Here is a 23,571-nt window from a genome sequence, read left to right as displayed (position 1 = left end):
TTGATACTCCCTTGCATCTTCCTCATCGCGCTCAATAGCTGTCATCTAGTCAATAGTCAAATGAGGCAGTCAAGAAGTTCTACCTTCGCGTTTCGTTTTGATTGGTCATTTCTCTTTTGTTGCTGCTCTTCGAACTTTCTGCGGCTTCCACTTTCTCAACACCACTTTTTGCATTGAGATCTACGACAATCACGTACATATTGCCGTCACCCGCACGACCCTGGCCCACCAGTGCCACTGTCAACGCGTTCTTCTCTTCGCCGACAAGCCTGTTCAGGCCACACTGCGCCACCGCCTTCGCTGGTTTACAACTCAAGCAAGACTTTCGCATCCGCAAGCTCATTGCCAAGCCGAGTTGCATCGCCTGCCATTGCCAGTGTAATTATCACTACCAGTGCGCTAGAAGTCGTCTGGTCGCGTATCCAAGCTATAGCGCGCTGTCGTCTTCACTGGATTCGACCCAAGCAAGGTTGGAGTGACTCAGATCCATCAAAAGATCTCTACCTAACCAAAACGCAACTCTACGTTGCATTTTCGGCCATTATCAGTGCCAACGACGCTCTTGAACCCTCTGTGATTCCTGCTTCGAGCCATAGTGGACCATCGCCAGTACTGGCATCGACTTTTGCAAGGCTGTTGTCATCAGGATCCGCACGCTCTGCTCCTTAGAGAAAATATTCGAAAGGCAGACCGTCTCCACTGTTGGAGAATTGCTCGTCAGGCGATCATCACACGAACTCGACACATTCAAGGCATCATGTCAGAGACACAAAAGCCAGCTGTGGCCTTCCTCGGCCCAGAGACATCATATACTCATCAGGTATGTTGCTCTGAGCATCTGTTCCCTCATATTGCGATACGTCCTTGTCAGAATCTTTTTTGATGCCTTTCAGGCTGCTCTTTCCGTTTTCCCAAAGGACAAATACGATCTTCAGTGGCAACACTCCATCAAAGAAGTCTTCGACTTGATCCAGAACGAGAAAGTTCGCTACGGTGTCGTCCCATTCGAAAATTCTACCAACGGTTCTGTCGTATGGACTCTCGACCTCTTTGTCAACGCACAGAATCTCCACCCAGACATTCTAGTTGAAGGAGAGGTCTACCTCCCGGTACATCACTGCTTACTAGGACACTCTGCTCCTGCAGATGATGACGGCAACAACAGCCCCTCCCATCCTAGTGTCCGGAAGCTCAAAGATTCGAACATTCTCCCTCCAGACTCCGATGCCATCACTCCCACTCAGTCCACTCCAAATCCGCAAAAGCCAAGAGTTAAGCCACTCTCTAGTCTCGCCCACATCAAAAAAGTCTACTCCCACCCGCAAGCCTGGGGTCAATGCAAAGTGTTCCTAGATACATACCTGAAAGGCATTGAGAAGCAAGACTGCGGGAGCACAAGTCGCGGCGCTGAGCTCGTAGCTGCCGACGAAACTGGAACCAGCGCCGCCATCGGCAGCCGCTTTACCGGCGAGGTCTATGGGCTCGACTTCCTTGCCGAGAACATCCAAGATGCAGAGGGGAATACAACTCGATTTTTGGTTCTCCGTAATACCCAGGACGTCCCCATCGACTCCTCACCCGCCGTGTCAACTGATTCGGAAGACCAGGAATCACAGAAGTACAAGACTTTAGTCACCTTCACTGTTAACCACGGTGAACCAGGTGCTCTTGCAGATTGCCTGGCTGTTTTCAAGAAGTTCGGTCTCAATCTCACGAGTATCAACAGCCGGCCCAGCACGGAGAGCGCCTGGCACTATGTCTTCTTTGTCGAATGCGTTGGGAGAAAGCTCCCTGAGGGCGGCAAGGTGAATAATGCCCTCAAAGAGCTGGGGTCGGTGGCGAAGGAGTGGAGATGGTTCGGGAGTTTTGAGAACAAGTTGGTGTGAGGAGAATAGACATGGAAAAGAAAGGAAATCGTGACTACTGTTCGGATGTTGTTTTTCTCTGCTGGCTTGTGCTGTTCGATGCCGTCGAAGATGAGAAAGTCTTGCTGACGCGATATATAGATTTCACTGATTACTACTTGTCTCTACAGTACTCAATCGACCCGAGCCACTAAAGGTGCCCAAGCACGAAAATTGCAGAGAAGTGGTCAACACACAACAATAACGTGCGGGACGACTGCCTTTCTAACTACCGCGCAGAGCAGTATAATAAGGAGATTCGAACGAGCATTGAACAGCTTTAAGCAAAAATGCTAGCGACGAGTTGCGTGAAAAAAAAAAATGAACGCACCAACCGCCTTTCGAACCCCTGACCTGTAGAGAACTTACGCGTCAAAACAGCAAAACGACAAGTGGACGATCCTGTTTATGGGGATCTGCCGGAACTAAAGTCGGTGATGAGTCGCCAACTTGTCTGAGCAAGCATAATTGTTTGCAGAATATGAACGTCAACAATGCTGGTAACTAAATGGTAGCGAGCAGAGAAATCTTAGCGGACACAGTCCGGTAGTCGTGTCTGTTACGCCTCGAGTCTATAAGTGTGTTCTGGAACTTGAAACAAAGGAAAAAAGGTTCACCGCATAGCACTTGCTTCAACCCGCGAGGCCACGATCAGAATGGTACGCTGAAGGATACGGTCCGTACGGCGAGAAATGCGATGGATGAGCTCGCAGAGTCTACGTCTGATCCTCCATTCCTGAAAGAGATCCACTTGGATCTATTCCTACGCCAATTCACCCTCTCCCGAAGCCAGATCGAGACGTTGCCGACGAGGTCTTCAACAGCCTTCATGCCCAGGGCGAGATGGCGTCTTGACAGATCGAAGGGGAATGAAGGACAAAGAGGAGCTACACAAAGGGCCTCAGTTCTTTGTGCATGGTAGCGCAAAGATTTTGGTAAATCATGCTCTAAGCATCGTAGGAGATCGAGTAGGGAGAGCGAGGCCATATGCCGGCTTTTTGTTTCTTCAGGATCGGATACTCCGCGCCATCTGCCAGTGCCAAGATCGATATGAAATGAAATTATGAACATGAAGATTGGAGTAAATGTTCGACCAGCGAAATTTGTTTTTGTATTTTCAAACAGGGGCGCAAGTCTACCAAATGTCAGTCAGTCAGTCTAATGGCACAGCTCAAGTTGTCACCGTGCTACTCAATCCGAGCCCCTCCTTCATGGCGTCTCCCAATGATCGAAAATTGGCGGAAAATACTTCCCCTTTATCAATCCATATCGTGCCATTCGAACTCATCCTCACGAATATCCAGCCCAGTGATTTCGTTCACCATCCGGAGCTGCTCCCTCTTCTCACCAAAAACAAAGTACTCGTCCATAATTCCGCCAAGAAGGTAGCGAATACCATGCTCTCCGGCCCTCAGATTGACAAGCCGCATGTCCTTCTGCTTCAAGAGGTCCTCGTATTCATTGGCGATACGACATTTGCTCTCCAGCTCAAAATTCTCCCGCTCTGCTTTGTGAATCTCATCGAGCTTCGCTGCGATGGAAATTTCAAGCCGCTCTTCGAGTTCTGCTTTGTTCGTCTTGTATAATGTGTACTGGCGGCGAAGGAAAATGAGGAGGATCTCGCGCCGATCAGTCATGTCATCAGGAATTCGATCCCAGCTGGCATCGGCATTGTCGTGGGTGGAGAAACGTGGGCACTTTGCCCACCAGTGGGAATCGCTGTGGAGGGCGCGTTCACCACATAGCCAGCAAAAGCAGGTTCGGCAATGTCCGCAGATCATGGAGTTGCAACCGTCAATGCGAGTTGCTACTGCTTGACAGCCCTGGTATGGACAGCGCTGCCACGTCTTACCCTTCTCGTGAGCGGGCAGTTCTTGTTCTCTTTCAGTGTTGCAGCGATGTGCGGATCCGACGACGCATTCTTGGCCGCAATCGATACAGGTCCATGCTTGACAGGGCCTACACAAAACCATAGTTGGCTTAGTACCCTCTGGCCGAGCTTGTCTAACGTCGATGAGAAATCTCCCACAAATTTGGCCATTTGGTCGAGCTGCGCAGAATACGCGGTAGAGTCGAGGAGTCCTGTGCATTCGTTCGGAGGCTCGGAAAGCGGTGACCACATCGGCAGGGAGCAAATGCTCGAATGAGTCCATATTGAGGACTGCGTTGCCGAGTACAACCGGGTAGCTGGTAGGATCGTTGATTGCGAGTTTGAAGGCTCTCTCCAAGCATGGCACGCATACTTTGGCTTCTGGGATATCAGTCAGTTCAATTTCATCATCCAAGCAAATGAGGCACTTCGGGGGCTCTGCCTGCGGTTGAGCGTCCATCTTGTAGAATCGAGGTCGCTTCAGGTGCGAGTGAGCTGTCAGGAGCCTCGGTATCGTTGGAAATTTGTTTGTTGGAGCAAAGTACAGGGCATAACGGCAAGTTATTAGCTGGCGAGAGCTAGTACAGAGGTTGAACAATGCTTTCATGTCTGATCAAAGGGTAAAAGAGAGTTGCAACCTCCGGCTTTGTTTAAGGTAGAAAACAAAGGCACAATGCATTCAAGCTCACAGCCAGGTAGTGGCCGTTGCCGTGATATTCCTGTAAGGACTCGTGTGCAATAGTCACGAGGCACAAAGCCGGGTTGCTGGACTGCATGTTCTCGGAGTGTAATGACTTCCTCTGCAGCTTTCAGTCGAGCCGATGTCAATAACCTGCGAAATGGTAAGGCCTAAGTGAAAGCCAGCCGCTTGGCAATCAGTGATGGACAATGCTACACGCACAAGCGTGGTCAGAAGTCCATGTGTATGTACCAACCCAAAATGCCACCATACCTTCACAACCTGACGAAAGACAGGCTCAAGAATAGCCGAAACATTTGGTCAAATATATCGCGTGATATGAATTGGAATTGCTTTGCCTCCATTGACAAACGAGTCTCCCATGGACAAGGATAGACGACGTATACTGAGGAGGGTGTCATGCTTTGCATGTCGACGGAGACAACGGACTGGGAACTGCTGTGACGTGGCGAACGGCGCAGAACTGGTCCGCCGTTGACCTAAAGAAAGACGAAGCTCAGTATTCGATCGAAAAATCACCTTACTGCTACACTCATTAGCGCCTCATAGCGCCTCATCATGTACCTAGACGCCTTCCTCCTCAAACTCCATTTGCCCGGAACAAAATCTTGACCTTCCACTGGGTATACTCGACTCACAACTCTCTCAAAGACATGTCTACCACACACATCTGAACTCTTCCCGGGCTCACTAAGCCTCTGCCTTCTTACTCTTCTTCTGTTCGACCTTGAGCAGCAAAGCGCGGTTGATATGTGGTAGGACACCTCCAAAAGCGATCGTGGCGCGGATAAGCGTGTCGAGTTCTTCATCACCTCGGATGGCAAGCTGAAGGTGGCGCGGGGTGATACGCTTCACCTTGAGATCCTTCGCGGCGTTTCCTGCGAGTTCGAGGACTTCGGCGGTGAGGTACTCGAGGACGGCGGTGACATAAACGGCAGCCTTTGCTCCAACACGCATCTTGTTCTGGGTTTGCGACTTCAAGAAACGCTTGACACGTCCACATGGGAACTGGGTGGGGTAGAGCAGTTAGCGATGGTCGCAGTGACGCGTCATGAGGCCAGTGTGCTGTGGATCGGACGGGCGCGGTCTCATTGCGTGTTTTGCTGGTGGTGCAGTATGACTGTGCCTCGAGAAATGCTTTGCGACGCGCCCGCCTGACCCAAGTCTGCTGCCTCGCCTGTCGAGCAACAGGAACGGAATACACACCTGAAGACCGGCCTTGGCCGAGTGCGACTTCTGCGACTTGCCGCTGTTATCGCCGCCAGCCTTGCCGCCCGTCTTGCCTCCAGTCTTGCCTGCACAGCTGTCAGATGCGCCCGAAGGTCGAGTCTCGGCGGGATGTAGGTACCCTTTCCGCCTGCCATTGCGTCGCGTGTATGCGTGGGGTGGTAGAATGTGTGGTGAATCTATTGCGCGTATCGAAGCGGAGCGTGGGCGATGTTGTTGTGGGCGGAATGCTCGAAAATGAGGAGGCTGATGGGTTGTTGTGTCCGGGACGAAGCTGCAGTCAGTCGCGTCCAACGACCTTCCAGACTGGATTTGCGGGCATTTCGTTTTCGGTAAAGCGCGGAACAACAACTTTCGCGCCTATCCAGCGCACGGACGTGATATCGGTGGGCAGATGGTCAGGTGCTCGTTTGGTCGCTGCAAATGGATGCGGGAGCCTGCGATATCATCAGCAGACACAGTTCGCTGTGTGCTTGTTGAACAGTAGATGCGGTGCGGTGGTTGAACACCGTTTGTCGCTGCCTGCCTGCGTGCTTTGCTTGCAGCAGTGGAGGCTCCCGTTGGGAGCTCTGGAGGCAGCAAGATAGGCAGTAGGTAACGCGAAGGTGCTGCTTTCGACTGAGACAAGTGAGAGGAATGGTATACTTGCCTGCAAGATGGACACCGAGCAGTGAAAGGGCGGTTTCTGGGCATGCTGGAGCGGCTCTCGGCTCAGGATTGCCTTGTGCCTGTGTTTTGCGTTAGCTAAAGATGTCCAGATAAGTGTATTTTGCTCCGTACGCTTGCCTGAACGCGAGCTACCAGCTGCAAGGATTCGCCCAGTGGTATTTGTGATACCTGCTACGCTCTTAGTCCAAGCCATAATGCCTGGAGGCTATATGGCTGGGCGCGGCGAGTGAGGCTCAAGGCTCTGATACTGGCTGCAATAGGATGAGCCACGACGCTTCAATACACTTGAATGCAGAGAAATGCATAGATGATATGCATATCTTCTGATCCAATAGGTTTTGAACGTGGATATGACAAATGTAGATGGGCTTCTTCATGTCTAGAGCAGAGCATCTTCTCGTGCGGTGGTCTTCCAAAGCCGGGAACCGAAAGCGGTTTAGCGCCATCCGGCAACTTCACCGATCGTCCTTGACATTTGATCTCTCCTTCACAGTCTCACTTCCAGTTCAATCTCATCCAACAAATTGTGGTTCTCCTTCGGAATACTGACATCTACCTTTCGAATCTGCTTCGACTGCCAATATCGTGGAAGCAGCGTGAATTGCTTCCAGTCCACAGCGAACCCCAAGCCAAGTGCACTTCTGTTGATGTGCAGACAGCCATCTCAGTGTATGAGAGCCTTCGCAGCCTACGTTCCAGGAGTGGCACCGACTTTCGGTTCTTCCTCCAAGATTTCAACAAGCGTTTGACGACTTCACTCAAAGCTATGGTGGCCTGTTTCTCGGGAATCATCACAAATGGCTGATCTTCCTCGCCCCGGTTCTGCGGTCTGGCTCTACATGTTGGCCGTGAAGGCCGCATATTGAGTTTCTGATCGCGAAGGAAGCGATATGGACTAGTTTGCAACGCGCTCCTTCGCCATCGCGCACAAACAGACACCCACTCACCTTTCATGGATACAGAAAGGTTTGTCAAATGAAATTCAGTACAGATAGCTATGGTCCCGAGCTACGAAACACCGCACGCTTAAATTTACACAATTTCAAATAACTATCAAGGATATCCGTCAACACGGCGCAAAGAGCCCTTGGGTGTGCCACTCCAGACGTATCCGCAGTTGCCATTGCCTACAACAGCTCCGTCGCTTATGTCTCCGCCTTCAACCACCGGGGAAGAAAGAATGAAGTTGGGCTGACTCTGCGAGCGACAAGTAGCACCAGGATGAGAAAGCAGGAAGCAGTTCCGGAAGGCCTTTCTGAAGACAAATGTCTCGCACGTGCTGAGACGTTGGCAAGCGTTGCAGCACTCGAGGGCCGAAGAAGCACCATCGGCGACAGTCTCGAAGTTGGATGCGACATTCGGGCCATTGTTCGCAACATTGACAACGTAGAATGGCTCATTACCACTGCGGAATGTAGCACCAAATTCGTTGTTGGGGTTGCAGGCGTTGAAGATGGTGGGACCAGGAAGGCTCTCCGTTGTGGTGGTGACTGCGCGCCTGACATCGGTTTCGATGAGAGTGGTGGTGGTCTGCACCTTGCTGGTTGAAACCTCGGTGATAACTTCTGTGGCGACCTCAGGGATGATGGTTGTCTGGACAGTGACAGTTGTCGTCCTGATGAGGGTGCGGGACCAGTATGCTTTTGTGGATGTCTGGGCGGCAAGAGTTGTGTAAGAAGTGAAGGTGTTGGTGTTCTTTGCGTAGCTCGTGCCTAGCAGGAACAAGAACGGTTAGTCGACATCAATCACGGCCAATGAGGAACTTGAGAAAGCGGCTCTGGACATGCGTCTCGCAGGATGAACTTACAAACAACCCTATTTGGTCTCGTCTGGGCCAAAACACCTTGCTTTCCGCTCAGCAAAGCCCTCTTCACTGGGCTGTGAGGATTCTCCATCGCTCTACGGGCGACTGATCCTCTGTTCAGAGTATCACGGATATTCAGGAAGCCTGCGGAGGTAGGAGTAACCGTGGTGGACGTCGTGGCTGTGGTGATGGTATCGGTCGTGGTGGTGGTCATCGTCGTCGTGGCACGGAAAGTCTGGACGTCGAAAAATGTCGAAGTGACATAGAAGGTGTCTGTGTCTGTGGTGTCCGTGACGGTTTCCGTCTTCGTTGCAGTCCGCATTGAAGTCGAGGTCAGGCCAAGATACGTGGTCACTGTCTTCTGGACGACCAGTGTTTGCGTAGGTCGAGATGCAGAAGTTGATACTATGGTTGATGTTGGTACAGGATTCACTGCTTTGGTGCCCAGCGTCGTCCGGCAGGTCATGGACTGAGCGGTAGCAGAAGCCAGGAGTAGCGGCAGCAGCGCTGCAATCTGAACGATAGACATCATGCTGAGAAACAAGACAGCAATGCAGTCGGGGAAGCGAAGGCGATGAAGCTGGTTTGCTGCGAAGATGAACAACAACAATCTAACCAAGCGGACTCTGGTTTAATACAGCATCATGGTCAACGTCGTGGAGTACCACATGCGATCTAGCCTTCTGCACAGCACGTGGCATATGCTTCCTATCGAACACGCGATACTCTTTCCACGAACATGTCCTGAGCTCAATTGCAAACAGCACCAGTAGAACAGAATCGAGACTGCGTACGACGGACTTATCCGAGACAACGCCAGAGCCGCTTTCGGAAATCCTGTACCAGCTGGGAGCCGACAGTAACTCTGTTCGGACGACCTTGACCCATCGCGGCGAGAGAGCTGTAAGTTAAAGTTGCGTCGCTACAAGCTCTAGATGCAGAGCCAAGCCATGCGCCAAGACGACAGTCATTGCTCGAAGCAGCCGGGGTGAAGAGTTTGGGTCACGCAACGCGCTTGGTAAAGTTACCAATCGAAACAGACGCTTGGAGCACAACGAACGATGGAGGCCCTCGAGCTGTCTTGCCGCTGCCGGTGATCTACATCAGCTCTCTCGCCTGGAGTTCTGATGACTGAGATGAGACCTGCATGAGAGAACACTTGATTTCCGTTCAGGCAGGATACAACTATTCCCATATGGAATCGAGGCGTGTGATGCAGTAGTGCTGCATCGGCTCCGAGAGACATGCCACGGAGGTTTTTCTATGCAACGCCTTGTCCACAATTGGCTACTTCAAGCCACACATGCTGGACGTTTGGACGGTCGCGAACTGTCTCATCGTCAGCTGGTGGGCAAAGTAACTCCATTACGCTGCGTGTTTTGGCATAGCAGAGTTGTCACCAATCCCGTAAGCGCATGTGACTTGCTCTCAAGCGACGCTGAACGATCTATTGCGTGCAGCAAGCCAGATGTTGATCTGGACCACGAGGTAAGACAGGCTAGAGGCACAGACAACGCTTGTCGCCCTGTATGCAGGTCAACGCTGACCCAAGCTGCACGTGGCTGTGGCAATTGGCGGCATTTGTGGCGTCTCTACCGATCAGGCTTCATGAAGATAATCAAGATTGACGCTGACTGGCCTGACTCGAAGAGTGTGCATGGTAGTGACGATGGAGATTCGAACACAACAACAGATCTAGACGACCGCATATCATCAGTGACCCGGGCCATTGCTCCCCTGGGCGCTGAGATCTGAACACTGTCAAACGTTACCTGAACCCGAAAGACCGTTGCCTAGAGCTCACAGAAGTGACGGGTTTCGCTACTGGATCGGGGACTTCTGAAGACTCGTGGCGTCCTAGCCAAGGCACTATCTACCACGTGCTGCATGCGGTATGTGTTCGAGAAGAGACAATTGCCAAGCGAAGGTGGCTCTGTAGCGCCATCCTAGTTCGAGGTCGTCTCAGCCATACGACTCACAGGTGCTCCAGTCCCTTACGCTGTTCGGCATTCGCGATCGCTTCCAGACCACTTTGTACGCTAATGTGCAGCTATCCGTTGACCATCCTCAATGAAGCTTGCTTGCTAGGAGGCCTCTGGACGCCCATAGGGATCACATGGCCCACAGCTTGTCCTATGGAACGGTAGATGGCGCCAGATCTGGGCACAACTACTGCTCCTCAGTTATGGCCGCAGAAGTGGCCGGACGTGGGCTCGATCGCGCAATGGCTTGGAAGTTGGTATCCAGGAAAGGAAGCCATGCATTGCCACATGGCCGCTATATCCTTGATAGCTCCTCCCTTGCCGAGTGTGTAGACTGGCTCACTGGTAGGTGTGGAATATTCAGTATCCACTACCTGGACCTCTCGTGGATCGTCCTTCTACATCTCCGGGAATCTCTTCATTCACGATGTTGTTGCCACGAGGCATTATCACACGCACACTCGCTGCATTGCTCACCTGTCAACAAGTTGCTGCTGTTCCGGAGTTCTACAGCAATGTACGACACAACGTCCCCCGCCAGGAGCAGACTACAGCAGGCAACGCTCCGCGGGCGCTTCTCGAACCCATAATACCACCGATGATTGATGAAGATGCTCTCTTGACCTTGGCTACAGCGAAGAATGTTACCCTGGCTTGGGCTGGGTCCAGCAACACAAACACCTCAAAAGGAGTCTTTCGACGAGATGGATCGGCGGTCCTCACACAGGCGACTTTCGAATTCCGTCACCCAACTGTCGCGCTAGATCATTCAACCTACATTTCGCAAATATCCTGCTCAAACGGTAAACTCACTGCAAAGTTGACGGACAAGGCTTACGCGTACGTGAAGAAGCGGTGGCCAACCAATAGCCCGATCATCTTCGTCACAGCTGTTCAAGGCTGTGGCAAGGATGAAGAGAACGACTACTTCCTCGCGAGATCTGTCGCCCTTTCGGATAACAGCAAGACTTTCACCGCTTCAGGTGCCGAATCCACGTACAAGCAAATTGGCCTGCGATTCGATCTGTCATGGGGCGATGTGGGAGTCCTGCCTATCAAGCGGGCCCACGATAAGAGACATGTAGGTGGCATCCCAACCTGGCCTGAGAACTGATATATGACATCGTACTGACCAGTCGCTCCTTCGTGGCACAGATCTTTGCGCCTCATCCAGCATTCCGACGAAGAGGTCTTATCGACGTGGAAGAAACCCTGGACTTCACATTCGGATTCGGTGTGTACGCAAGCGACATCCTCGGTGTCGATTCAGATGCCCCTTGGCCAAACGCAGTGCGACTTCTGAAAGTCGGCAAAGACGAGCCAGGCGTGAAGAATGACACCAAGAAGGCGTGGGAGAAAGGCGAATTGTCGAAAGATGTGAAGAAGTTCGAGGGACCCAAACCTGGCAAAGTGTCCGGCGGCCTAGAATACGGCGTCAAGTTGTACTGCGTGCAGTGCGGCTTTGGAGGCCAAGCAACCATATACGGAACCATGGGCGGAGAACTGCCTACTTTCTCACTTACAAAGCTGAAGGTCGGCTTCAAGCTGCAGATGAAAGCAGGAGCTAATGCAGGCTTCGAGGCCTACGCACTCTACAAGAAGGAGTACCTGAAGCAACTAGCCAGGATCAATCTTGCAGGATGGAAGATCCCGCTACTGGCTGACATCGGTCCTTTCATCCAGCTCAGCCTCCTCCTCGGAATGGAGATCAAGGCCAGTGGGAACTTGCTTATTGGCTCGAGCGTGGTATGGGACCAAATCGAGATCGAACTGGACTTACTGGATTCGTCCAAGAGTTTCAGTCGGGGCTGGTCACCGAGATACGAGCCCAACTTCTCTGTGTCTGGCGAGCTCAACGCTCAGCTGTACGTGGGCTTGCCTGTCAAGATTGGACTGGGGGTCAACATCCTTGAAGGTACATGGGAGGCCGACGCCTCGTTCGTGGAGACACCGAAAATTGTCGCCGAGGGCAAGTTTGAGGCCACTGCCGCGCTTGGTGCGAATCCAAACAAATTTGGCACAGACGTGAATGAAGGCTGCTATGGTATCGTAGCGTCGCTCTTCTTCTCGAACACTCTGCAATTTGTGCTACAAGGCAAATACATTGGCTCAAGAGCCTACGATCTCATGGACCCAGTCAAGATCGACCTCATCGAGCCGAAATGTCTCTCTTTCGAGAGGACAGGCGGCGGTGACGGACTGCCAGATTATACACCCCAAGGCACAGGATCGGGAGCTGGCTTGGGCGGCAACGGACTCAACAGTGGAGGCATCGGACTCTCCGGAGGAAACAACAATAACAACAAACCTCCTTCGACAACCACGACAACTTCCCGTACAGGCAGCGCCACCGGAACTCCCACTCCGCCCAGGCCAGCCTGCACACCAGGCTTGGTCAAAGACAACCCATCGAAGCCCAAGAACACAATCTGTGGTAGATTTGCGAAATCTTCCCAGGTCCTTACCAATCCGCAACCAAAGCTATTCAAGGAATTCGACATTGGCAGCGATACTCTATGCCGCAACGAGTGTCTGCTGAACGCCGGCTGTCAGAGTTATAGCTACACCAACAAGGGCAAATGTACGCTGTACAACCGCAAAGTGTTTGATATCGCCATGGCGACGAAGCCTAATTCGCCCGATTTTACGCTATGGGACAAAGATTGCTATATTGTCACTACGTGCTAACATTTGCGATCATGTGGTCTTCTTCATAGCGTTACAAATCTTTCTTACTATATCGAGGAACCAATGAATGACATTCTCGTTTACATTCGAGCCGGCCACTTACCAATTCTCTTCGCTCGTCTTAACAGGGTAACGCAGTTGCTTACAATTATACCCTCAACGAGGAGCCCCTGGGGATACGGAAGGAGAATGGAATATGTTGTCGAACTCATCAGATGCCAACTACTTTATGTCTATTTGCCTTCGTATCATCTTTTACACAGTACTGCACTGCAACCGTCTGGTGATATCGCAACCAAACTCCACGCGAGTCTATTTCGGAAGCTCAATTCTTGGGCTTCTCGAATAGATAGTGGCACACACCCCACTCCTCGCCTCCGTTCCACGCGAAAAGTTCAGCACAAGCCAGATAGAACACTTGCCACCTATAGAACCACTTCGCAGTATCTTGCTTCCCATAAGTCTCTTCCAGGTGCGGCCATATTTGCTTCTTATTCGCATTCATAGTCTTAAGCCAGTCCTCGCAAGTCTTTGCATAGTGTTTCCCGCTCACCCACCACTGTCTCTCTAGCCTGAGATCGCGTTGGAAAAAATGCAGCAAATCGGCAGAAGGCATTGTGCCACCAGTAAAGAAGTGGTCTGTCATCCAGCCTGACTCGAAATCGTAAGGTGAGTCCTTGTTTGCGAAGATGTGGACGAAGAGTTTGCCGGCTGGTTTGAGGAGAGTTGAAACTTTGGCGAGGAGGAGTTCGTAGTTTTTCATGTGTTCGAAAAGTTCGATTGAGAGGACGCGATCGAATTGGCCTTCGAGGGAAGTGCCTGAGAAGTCGTATGTAGAGATGTCGCCTGTCACGATTTCGAGATTTGAGAGCTTCTTTTGCTTCGCTTGAGAGTCGATGTGCTCTTTTTGTGTTCGCGAATTCGAGAAGCCTGTTACTTTTGAGTTGGGGAAGATTTCGGCCAGATAGAGAGATAGAGAGCCCCATCCGCAACTATAGATATCCTGTTAGGCAAATCATGTATAAGGCCTTGGCGTACTCACCCGAGATCAAAAATCCGCATGCCGTCCTTCAGATGCGCCTTTTCCACATAACTTTCAAGCATGGCAATCTCAGCTTGCGCCAGAGACTCCGTACCCTTATGATAGAGGCAAGAACTGTACTTCATTCGAGGCCCGAGCATGCCGGTCAACACGCCAGTTCCGACTTCATAATGCTGCTGGTTTGCCGTAGCGGTCTCAATCGCGATTGGCCGACTCCGTAATAGTTCGACATATTTCATCTTGGTCTCATAGCTCTCTGCTAGACTTGTGGTCCTGATGAGGTTGATGCGCTGTTGAAGCTGGCCGCGTATCCCTCTTCGGAGCAGGAACTCGGGGAGATAGCCGCCATCGACGACGGCCTCGACCAGGGAATCTACAACATGTCAGTAGAAGATCATGATCAGGTGAAGCATGCTACATACCGTAGTTCATATTGGAGATGCTTTTGCACGATTGAGAAGAGGGTGAGGTTGGCCAGCTCAACATTCACCGGTTGTTCACGGTGTCCGAGAGCGAAATGCCAAGACATTTCACGCTTGACATCATGACTTTCCTCAAGTGAAACCAGTCCATGAAATGCATCGACAAGACAAATGATCAGAGGACACCTGTTGCAACGAGCTTCACGAACACAGTGTCACTGAGATGGCATTCGAAATAAACAGCACGAGTCGAGACTCAAGTAGGACTTGTTCTGCTCGAGCATCTAGCAAAATGGAAAGTGGGATCCCAACCAGATCTATCTACCACAGTATCGTATGCTACAATAAGCGCGCTCCTTGATGCCGACGATCAATTGTGGATTTCTACATATTCGTGACTTTCATGCTCTACTCGTCGACCCCTTGATGAATAATGACAAGCAGTCGTGCACATTCGTCGATGTGCTTGTTGGCATTTGCTCCTACCACCACTTTAAGATGAATTAATGACAGTCTCAGACATGTTTGAGATCGTAATCGTAATCCTCATAAGTTCCATTTGATATGATGGGAAGAAGCCGGAACGCCGTATAACCTGCGTGCGCAAAAAAGTCCTCGAACACCTGACCTATAAACCATGCCATCCGCTGCAGGGGCAGCCGTGCGCTGGACACTTCTCGCGACCCTATTGTAGCTGTCAGCCTGGAGGACTTTTGAATGTAGCGAAATATGAACGACAGCTTCGCAAAACATACATCCTCGCACTTCTCTGCCACCTTGAGTAGCTGACCAGTAGCCACGCTATTCTCCTCTACAGGGATAGGAGCAGCTAGAACAACGACCGCCTAAGCAGAGTGTCTAGTCAGCGAAACCAGTACAGCTCGAGACTCCTATAAAGGTTGAAGTACCACAGCCGCAAGAAAGATGCGAATAAAAGCTTTCATGTCGGATGAATTGAGAAGCCTTGTGTTAAAGTTGCTGAGCACGCAGTAGCACTCTCTTCTAGCGGAGACGCGTCGTCCTTGGAAATTGAATCAGTTGCAAGATACCACTCGTCCGCGCCATCAATATATATGCACAGACTGAGCGGGGAAGGTGGGAGTGAGCAAAGCATTCCTTGCTCGATTCCAGCCCGCGATCGAACTGCTCTGCGTACCCAGCTTGGAGTTCGTATCACCGCGCGCGGAAGGAGGCGCATCCGAAATTCGTCTTACCCCCGTTTGTGGTTTCTTCACATCCTCTTCTGACGCCTGACAGCCTTGGATTGGTGGGTCGTTCGATGTCGTACACTTCGTCCCCACAGAAGGGAAATATGCTCACACAGTAACTGGCGGATGATTTCGCAAGAGGCCTAACTCATGGTCTTCATCATGGTGATGATACGTCAACAAGAGCCCTGGGTGGCAGGCAATACACTTTAAGCTTAAATTAGACGTATCGCAAGCCTGTCGTCTTCCATCGTCTTCTTGTCACTCCTGAATAGGCCCATAGATCGGTGTTCTTGTGCCATATATCGAGGCTGAATGATTGACGTCTTCCATCAGATCAGGCTTGCTTGTTGAGTGAGCTCGCGACGGGCTTTGATGCAATCTGCCTCTCTTGCTGTTGTCTCCGGTTCCAAGCTGGTCCCTTGTTCACGGGCAAGGTTGATGGCCTTATCGAGCACCTGGCGCAGCTCGAAAGCCTTGCGCGCTACTTGTTCGTGATCCATGACGGCGAAGCATGTCATGCAGCCGATTTGAAATACTCGTGCGGTATGGTGCGATCAGTGCATTGTGGTAGTCTTTTTTGAAAAAGAGACGGCTAATTTGTAGACTGGGTTGTCGACATGTGGATCAGCAGCCGGCAGCAAATTGGCGAGAGTTTTCAGCTTCAAGGACGCGACGTGTTCTGCAACTTCTGCTCCATATATGTATGCATCCTGTCTGTGAGCATTTTTGCGGTAGTTGACCATGGTCGCGGGAGATGAAGATGGAAAGTAACAGACAAGACAAGGGACTTTCCTGCCCTTGTCGACTTCCGAGCCAAGACAAGTCAAGCTTGAAGTGGGGCTTCATGTGATTGGTCTGGGGTTGCTTCGCTTCCACCGCCTCTTGTCTTCCCTTTTTTTGTTGTTCTCTCATCACATCCAAAATAACCGGTTTGTGCACCCGCACACCTTGCTTTCTGCCCTCGCTAAGACGCTCTAAGCCATGCAAGCACTCATTCATCTTCCCAAGAGTTTCCATGCAGCCCTGTTCCAAGAAACAAAGAAAGAACTACATACCCTCAGGAAATAGGCATGTTTGGACTACAGATGTAGTTCCGCACGCTTGATGAGATAGGACTCAGGACTCACTGAGATCGAGATCTAGACACGTGCCACGTGGGTGCGTGAAGGTTGGCGGCCATGCCAACCAGACTGCCTGCCACGAACCTGTACCATTCTTGGCGGTAAAACCAACAATTGCTTTGAAGAAAGGGATCAAAGGAACGCCTCTATGCATGGAGTAGCGTCACAAAAGTCCTGAAGCATATCTGCCGTTCTAGATTCGTACTGCTCTGTATGAGCATTCGCCATTGCACATTCCAGCGCCAGTAAACATGTAATTGTTGAAGCGAGTCAAGCGCCCGGCTTGGTACCACGATCCTCAGCCACAGCCGTCTTGTACACTGTCGTCATGTCCTGGCTAACACTGCAGCAAACCTGCTTTTCCACACGCTGATCTTGAGAGCAGCGCATTTCGTGAAGATACAGCTTGGAAAGAACTGATACTGTATTTATTCCCATGCAGGCATCTCTCCGCGGAGATGATCCCAGCACTGTACCAAGCTTCGTGTTACAAGGATCATCCAAGCTTTACGAGGTGATTCAGGCCAAGCTCTGAGAGCTTAAAACCACAGCATGGTGAATCCGGACTTTCTCGAACTTGGAGGAGAGGCGGTCAACGCTTTGGTGGAGACCGAAACGGGCGAGAAGGTCATTGGAAAGGTCTCCAACACCAAATGGTCTGATGGCAGCAGCATTAGCAGTAGTGACGACGAATCTCTCCGTCGTTCACGAAAGGACTCTCGGCGGGACAGCGTGCACGATGGACGTCAACCCAGAGCTAAGAAAGATGACAGAGAAGAGAAGTGGTCAATAAAATCATTCTTTCGAAGCAGCAGGCATCAGCAGAGACCATTGGAGAAGAAGACCGATGACAAAAACCGCAAATCGAAGTCCAGCTCAAAGACAAAGCCTTCAGCAGAGGACGAGAACGAAGCACGGGATGAGGAGAAGAGGCTAGGACAGCGACGTGAACGATTCCGAGCTGCAAAGACAAGATACGTTCCGCCTGAAACGATTCAAAGAGAAGAGCGATTGCACTTCAAGCAAGATCGATTGAATGCCGAAGTGGAAATGGCTGTCGCAGCGGCCAAGAGGCGATCAGAGGACGTCAGAAGAGAGAGATGACAAGTCCAACCTCACAAGAAAGACTTCACTATTGCAGCTCCAATCTATATTCGGCCTCGAAAAAGCTTAGTCAGCGACTCTCATTGAGATGTCTCCACCTGGACACCGGCGTGTTCGACCATCTCCCGGGATTTCGTGACTACAAGAACGCCAGGTCAAGCTGCTCAAGCCAACTATTGACTTCTCGAGGCAGAGATGGCGTTCACTCTCCAACCCCTCCAAGAAGCCGACGTTGAACACTGCGTCACAATCTACTTCTCCGCCTTTCAAAACCCACATTCTCTCGCCTGCTGGCCTCGAACACCCGGCATCAGAGCTTGGTGGGAGAACATGATCCGATCCGAACTCGACGAGCCTGGAGCGCATTGGTTGAAAGCCGTGTCAAACGAAACAGGTGCCATAGCAGGATTCGTCAAATGGCAAGAGCCCAAACCTGGAGTGGAGCCAGATACGAACCTACCAGAATGGCCAGAGGGAGCGGATCATGAATTGTGCAATGAGACATTTGGAGCGTGGGCGAGAGCGCATAGGGATTTGATGGGGAAGGAGGGACATTGGTGTAAGTCTGATCCTTTCCTATCTCTACGTTGTTGTAAGGAGTGGCAAACTGACGTACAGGGACATGTTCTGTAGATCTCGAAATCATAGCAACGGACCCTGCTTATCAAGGCAAAGGCGCGGGATCGTTGATGATGCAGTATGGTTTGGAGAAAGCCGATGATCAAGGCGTACGAGCTTTCCTTGAGGCATCGCCAGATGCAGTCCGACTGTATGAGAAAGCCGGATATCGCGAAGCGAGGCATCTCGACACTTTCATTAACAATTCCAGAGTCGAAGGAACGATGTATCGGAATCACTTTATGATTAGAGATGCAACGAGGAAAAGTGACACGCAATGAAATGAAGAATTGTCTTCTGAATTTCCCAGCAACAAGGTACTACTCTGGTCGCACCCGATACCTGAGATAAGTCGTCTCCGTAGGCTTATACGAACCATGACGGTTGCGATCCACATCCCAGGTCCGCGTCTTGGGCTTCTTGTGCTCATCCAGTAACTGTATGTTATCCAAATATGCCAGAAAGAAGGCTACGATGAGGTTGATCTCGAGCTTGGCAAAGCGCATGCCCAAGCAAGGATGGCGGGCGACACCTGTTAGAAAAACGTTAGCAAGTGAGCAGGAAATGTGCTCGCAAAGTAAACACATACCCCATCCCATCCAAGCATGCGTCTCCTTCTTGTCCTCTGCTCTCTCAGGAGAATATCTTGCAGGGTCCCACTCTCGAGGATTGGGGTACAAGTCTGGGTTAAGATGCATGTCATCGACGGCCATGGCCACGTAGTAGCCTGCTGGAATCACCTCGCCAGTCTGCTTGTTGATCACGACGTCCGAATTCGAGGAGTTTTTCCGGAAAGCGGTCCCGCACATTTGCAACCGGATCGTTTCCTTGAGGCAATAGTCCATTGCGTGGAATTCGCCCTCCCACGCTTCGATAGGAATGTGCATTAGACGCTCTTTTAGTGGCAAGTCCTTGTTCGGAGCATATTTGTCCGCGATCGCTTCGACTTCGTCGCTCACACGCTTCATCCACTCGGTGTTATTGGCGAGATAGCACAAGACCGCAGCTGAGTTGATGCCGCTGTTGACCTGTCCTGCAAACAATGCTCCAACCACGAAGGTGATGATATCAGTGACATTGTCTCCGTGATCCAAACAGAATTGCAAAGCATCATCATCTTGTCGCCCAGATGCTTTTCGGTCATCGATGATTTTCTGGAACATCATATACAGCTTTGTACCAGCCATCAGACGCTTCAACTTCGAAGGTGTTGGAACCCAAGGGTACATGATCTGAGTAGGCGTATTGGCCGCATCGATCTGTTCGAATAACTTCAGAACTTGCTCTAGCTTCACCGGGTCATCCGCGATCTCAGTGCACGCCACCGTCCTCATCGTGAACTGGAAGACCATGCGATAAATCGATTCGAAAGGATTCGTGACCTTCTCTGATTGCTGGGCCAGAGAATCCAGGGCCTTGCGTGCATCCTGCAGTAATTGAGGTAAGCGGTCCCTTAGCACATTTCCCTTCAGCATTGCTACCAGACGAGTAGTGAAGTACTGTGAAATTTCCACGCCGCCATTCTTCTCCGCCAAGATGTTGTTGTTCTTCTTAACTTCGGGCGCGCCGGCGAGGAGTGCAGCATAGCCCTCGCTGAACCCCAATCGCTTATCCTCAAGAAAAACGCGTCGTTGCTCGACCGATTTGCCTGAGAGTCCGACAACGGGATGCATACCGGCGTAGAAACTGAAGTTTCCAGTGGAAGAGTGACTCTGTCCATTCTTCATGAAGTCTATGCGCCGAGTAAAGAACTTGAGAGCGCCGATCAGCGGTATGCTGTCATGGTTGGTGACTTTGGGAGCATTCTTAGGGAAAGCGGGCTTGTGGAAGATGTAAAGGATGAGGCTGGTCAAGACGAGCAGGGAGCCAATTGCCAGCAGCAATGTGTGGGTGCTCGCGACCTCAAAGGGTATCAAGGCCATGTTGAAGGAGTCCAGGTATGATATATTCAGGACCGTTCCTCCAGAGGTTAGAGGCTTGTACCTCCTTCCAGATCCAGACCGTACGACTTCCGCGAAAACTGAAGTCGCGATCGCCACACGTCAAGGCGAAGCTTCCAGTCAGTAGTCAAACAAGCAGTAAAGAAACAGAAAATAAGAAAGCACAAAAAGGTGAAGTCCAAATCCTACCTCACATTCTACACCGACCCTATAGTAATCACTAGTCAGCAGCCACAAGCAACGGAATTCCTACGAGCCGACAGACAAAAAAGCGCCACTGCAGTTGGTCGATCTTGCGAGTGTGTTGGTGGGGGTCAGTGTTTGGCCCAAACTTCGAACTGAACGAAGCTGCAACCCACAAGATTGGTTGGCAGATCCTTGCGCCATGCGCTCAATTCGTCCGCGATCCGCGGAAAGCGCCAATCACCATGGGTTCAGTTGTCAAAAAACGTTCAGCTTGTAACTGTAATATTCGGGATCGACATTGGTTCGGTTCGACTTTGCGAATTTTGCAACTCGCGACGAGACTTGAGAGACAGACTTGAGAGACAGACTTGTGTCGACACGATGTGTGGGAATCAGGCTTGAGTACTTGTATGTATATCACATGTGATCCATGTCGCAGGCAGGCAGGTAGCGACCACTTGCATCAAAGGCAACCAAAGCGATTAGTAACCACATGATGGCGCGAGGATCAACAGCGTACATGCAGTACTTCTCGGGTCTATACGAGTTCATCTACGACTCGCCTTTATCACTCATCCTCACTCTCGACAGCCTGTTCTCTCGCGACCGCATCCTTCTCCTTTTCAGCCAGCAGGTCTTGCGTCCACTTCTCAGCCAACTCCACAGCCGTGCGCGGTTCTTTCTTGTACTTCATCAAATGATTCTGGATCTCCGCGGGCGTGAAAGTATTATCAGGGATATGGCCTGCGAACTCGACTGCCAGGTTTTCGATATCAAACTCCGATAGCCCAGACAGCTGGTTCTCAGACGGACCACGCGTGTGCCCATTGCCATTGCTGTGTCCGTTCGTCTTGGGCAGTCCATCGAGTTTCGCGCGTCCATTCGAGACACGGCCATCGAGCTTGACCTCAATGTCTGGGACCTGGTCACTGGCAGCGTACATTCTCACGAAAAGCTCGCTGATCTGCTCCTTCATCGCCAGCTGGAATTCGACTCTACGATCAACTCGACCAGGACGTACAAGTGCCGCGTCGAGCTTCTCTGGATGATTCGTGGTCATGATCAGAACACGACCCTCTGCACTGGCGACGCCATCAATAGCATTAAGAAGTCCTGACAGTGATATGCCTGTAGCTGGTTGGCGATTTGGTCCGAGATCATTGTTCTGCCGATTGCCAGGCTGCTGACGGCCTTGACCTCGAGCAGGTGTGCTAATGGCCTTCAGCTCCCGAGCCAGATCTTTCAAGGTATAGTCTTCGTCCTTCTTAGGCTTCTCTTTGCTCTCTTCTCCTGTCTTGCCGTCCTTCTTATCTTTCTTGTCATCCTTCTTATCCTTGATCTTGTCCTTGCCACTCTGCGCATCTCTGAGCAATCCAGCGGCGTCAACGTCCTCCAATAGGACAATACAGCGCCTTGGTAGGCCATTGAAGAGCTGAAGCAGGTCACCTTCGGTCAATGTAGGCTCTTGCAGACTAATGGCATAAATGTCGAGACCGAAGATACCTCCTAGCGCGAACGACAAGCTGGTCTTGCCTGTCCCAGGAGGTCCATGAAACAGATAGCCGCGTCGATAAGGTATGCCGCGAGTTGCGTACCATCTTGGTGAAGCTGGGTGAAGGTACTCATTCATATCCCGAATGATCATGGACTTTTGCTGAGGGTCGAGAATGACAGTCTCCATAGGCCGCGATGGTCTCGAGGAGGTCTTCGTCCAAGAACCACCATACCGAGCTCTATCTTTTGGTGTGGGATGTCGAATGGTGGTGACATTTCGTTGTCGATTCAGCGACCAGATCTTGATCGCTTTGAGGAGGGCCTTGATAGGTTCTGTGCTTCGTCCGATGCAGTCCAGCTGGATCTGGTCGTCTTGTGTATTCCCACTGAAGGTCACTTGGACTCGCTGATTACTTTGCTTCTGCGACCGTTTGAAGAAGAAAATTGTGCCATTATGGAACACATAGTTCTGCCCATAATAGGGCTCGAATCGAGGAGGCAGTCTCGAGCTCCACTTGGTGTAGTCGAAGATGCCATTCTCGTCCAACGCATCGTCGGCAGCATCAACTGAGCCATCTTCCGCTTTCGAACCTGTCTGTGTCTTGGCTGTCAACGATCGCCTGGACCCGATGCGTTGATTCTTGGCCAGCCACTCCATCACCATTTCGAACAAGTCGTCTTGTTCGTCTATGTACACGCTCGAAATGAAGGCCTTTCGGAACCATGATTCGAGTATCGCGTAGAGGTACTGACCTCCCTTCAATATTGCCAGCACCACAAGACCGACTGATACAAAGATGGAAGGATCAAATCCGAGAGTGGCGTACACGTATCGTGAGATCAAGCCATACCCCGGGATCAGAGCCTCGAGGATGTTGGGTGGTAGTTCTGTCAGCGACAGAGGATCTGTGCTATTTTGCAGCATCTGTGGCCCTGGCATGGCCCTTACCAGTTTGCGAAAATCCATTGTCTCAGTGAAGGAGTTAGTGATGAGACGCACGTCAGCTTGTCACTTTTAACAGGTGACAGGGCGCTGTCACAATGATTCGAATGCTGAAGTAGCAAGCGACAGGGCGCTTTCAACAATGATTTGAATGCTGATGTAGCAAGCGACAGGGCGTAGAGCAATCTTCCTCTTTCCGGTAAAAGCGATGGTTGTTCTGGTTTTATAGCACGCCACGACACCGCCACAGTCTCAGCTCTTGACGCGCAGCTTTGTTGCCTGGCAAGTAGAGTCATAAAATGCTGCAGGTGAGTGGCGGTAGCTTCGAATCTGCCAGATGTTTCGCACGATGTCACTCTGTAGAATCCAATCAGTTGAAAAGATTGCCGTTCATATTGCAGAGGCCGCATGTCGCTTGCAGGAGAAATTCGGGCCCTGCAAGCGCAAGCTGAGCGCCATCACGATGTGGAGCAGTCTGCATGGCGCTGCTCGGGATTCGGCAGTTACTGGTTGATGTGGACATAGTGACTTCAAACTTGTTTGTCATATGCTTGTGGCGCGTTGCCGCCTCGCGGGAGGATAAAACTCTCATCAATGCATTCGTGTGCAGTCGTCACGCAGGAGGATTTTCGGGAGCGATTCCTAA

At 51.2% G+C, this 23,571-nt stretch overlaps 10 protein-coding genes across 10 annotated transcripts; 4 read left to right on the top strand and 6 right to left on the bottom strand.

The window, feature by feature from the left end:
• Positions 1-757: 757 nt before the first annotated feature.
• On the top strand, positions 758-1,886 carry RHO25_010427 (uncharacterized protein; the record flags this gene model as incomplete). The annotated part of the gene is made up of 2 exons (XM_023602662.2): positions 758-820; positions 894-1,886. The coding sequence occupies 2 exons, from the start codon at positions 758-760 to the stop codon at positions 1,884-1,886; spliced, it is 1,056 nt and encodes a 351-aa protein (XP_023450962.1).
• A 1,277-nt stretch (positions 1,887-3,163) lies between these two features.
• On the bottom strand, positions 3,164-4,234 carry RHO25_010426 (uncharacterized protein; the record flags this gene model as incomplete). The annotated part of the gene is made up of 1 exon (XM_065603294.1): positions 3,164-4,234. One exon carries the CDS (start codon positions 4,232-4,234, stop codon positions 3,164-3,166), a length of 1,071 nt encoding a protein of 356 aa, XP_065459366.1.
• A 930-nt stretch (positions 4,235-5,164) lies between these two features.
• HTZ1 (histone H2A.Z) lies at positions 5,165-5,838 on the bottom strand (the record flags this gene model as incomplete). The annotated part of the gene is made up of 3 exons (XM_023602663.2): positions 5,165-5,482; positions 5,681-5,769; positions 5,823-5,838. 3 exons carry the CDS (start codon positions 5,836-5,838, stop codon positions 5,165-5,167), a joined length of 423 nt encoding a protein of 140 aa, XP_023450963.1.
• Positions 5,839-7,423: 1,585 nt separating this feature from the next.
• Positions 7,424-8,706, bottom strand: RHO25_010424 (uncharacterized protein; the record flags this gene model as incomplete). The annotated part of the gene is made up of 2 exons (XM_023602664.2): positions 7,424-8,082; positions 8,178-8,706. 2 exons carry the CDS (start codon positions 8,704-8,706, stop codon positions 7,424-7,426), a joined length of 1,188 nt encoding a protein of 395 aa, XP_023450960.2.
• Positions 8,707-10,583: 1,877 nt separating this feature from the next.
• On the top strand, positions 10,584-12,844 carry RHO25_010423 (uncharacterized protein; the record flags this gene model as incomplete). The annotated part of the gene is made up of 2 exons (XM_023602665.2): positions 10,584-11,237; positions 11,312-12,844. The coding sequence occupies 2 exons, from the start codon at positions 10,584-10,586 to the stop codon at positions 12,842-12,844; spliced, it is 2,187 nt and encodes a 728-aa protein (XP_023450961.1).
• Positions 12,845-13,169: 325 nt separating this feature from the next.
• RHO25_010422 (uncharacterized protein) lies at positions 13,170-14,318 on the bottom strand (the record flags this gene model as incomplete). The annotated part of the gene is made up of 3 exons (XM_023602666.2): positions 13,170-13,836; positions 13,887-14,259; positions 14,309-14,318. The coding sequence occupies 3 exons, from the start codon at positions 14,316-14,318 to the stop codon at positions 13,170-13,172; spliced, it is 1,050 nt and encodes a 349-aa protein (XP_023450958.1).
• Positions 14,319-17,192: 2,874 nt separating this feature from the next.
• On the top strand, positions 17,193-17,744 carry RHO25_010421 (uncharacterized protein; the record flags this gene model as incomplete). The annotated part of the gene is made up of 1 exon (XM_023602667.1): positions 17,193-17,744. The coding sequence occupies one exon, from the start codon at positions 17,193-17,195 to the stop codon at positions 17,742-17,744; it is 552 nt and encodes a 183-aa protein (XP_023450959.1).
• A 195-nt stretch (positions 17,745-17,939) lies between these two features.
• On the top strand, positions 17,940-18,643 carry RHO25_010420 (uncharacterized protein; the record flags this gene model as incomplete). The annotated part of the gene is made up of 2 exons (XM_023602668.2): positions 17,940-18,303; positions 18,378-18,643. 2 exons carry the CDS (start codon positions 17,940-17,942, stop codon positions 18,641-18,643), a joined length of 630 nt encoding a protein of 209 aa, XP_023450956.1.
• A 39-nt stretch (positions 18,644-18,682) lies between these two features.
• RHO25_010419 (uncharacterized protein) lies at positions 18,683-20,284 on the bottom strand (the record flags this gene model as incomplete). Its single annotated transcript, XM_023602669.1, has 2 exons — positions 18,683-18,894; positions 18,952-20,284. 2 exons carry the CDS (start codon positions 20,282-20,284, stop codon positions 18,683-18,685), a joined length of 1,545 nt encoding a protein of 514 aa, XP_023450957.1.
• Positions 20,285-21,056: 772 nt separating this feature from the next.
• On the bottom strand, positions 21,057-22,949 carry RHO25_010418 (uncharacterized protein; the record flags this gene model as incomplete). The annotated part of the gene is made up of 1 exon (XM_023602670.2): positions 21,057-22,949. The coding sequence occupies one exon, from the start codon at positions 22,947-22,949 to the stop codon at positions 21,057-21,059; it is 1,893 nt and encodes a 630-aa protein (XP_023450964.1).
• Between the last annotated feature and the right edge of the window lie 622 nt (positions 22,950-23,571).

The sequence above is a fragment of the Cercospora beticola genome, chromosome 7 (assembly GCF_033473495.1).
Source record: "Cercospora beticola chromosome 7, complete sequence".
Lineage (NCBI taxonomy): Eukaryota > Fungi > Ascomycota > Dothideomycetes > Mycosphaerellales > Mycosphaerellaceae > Cercospora > Cercospora beticola.
The sequence above is the reverse complement of the archived record's forward strand: the minus strand, read 5'-3'. Positions and strand labels throughout refer to the sequence as shown.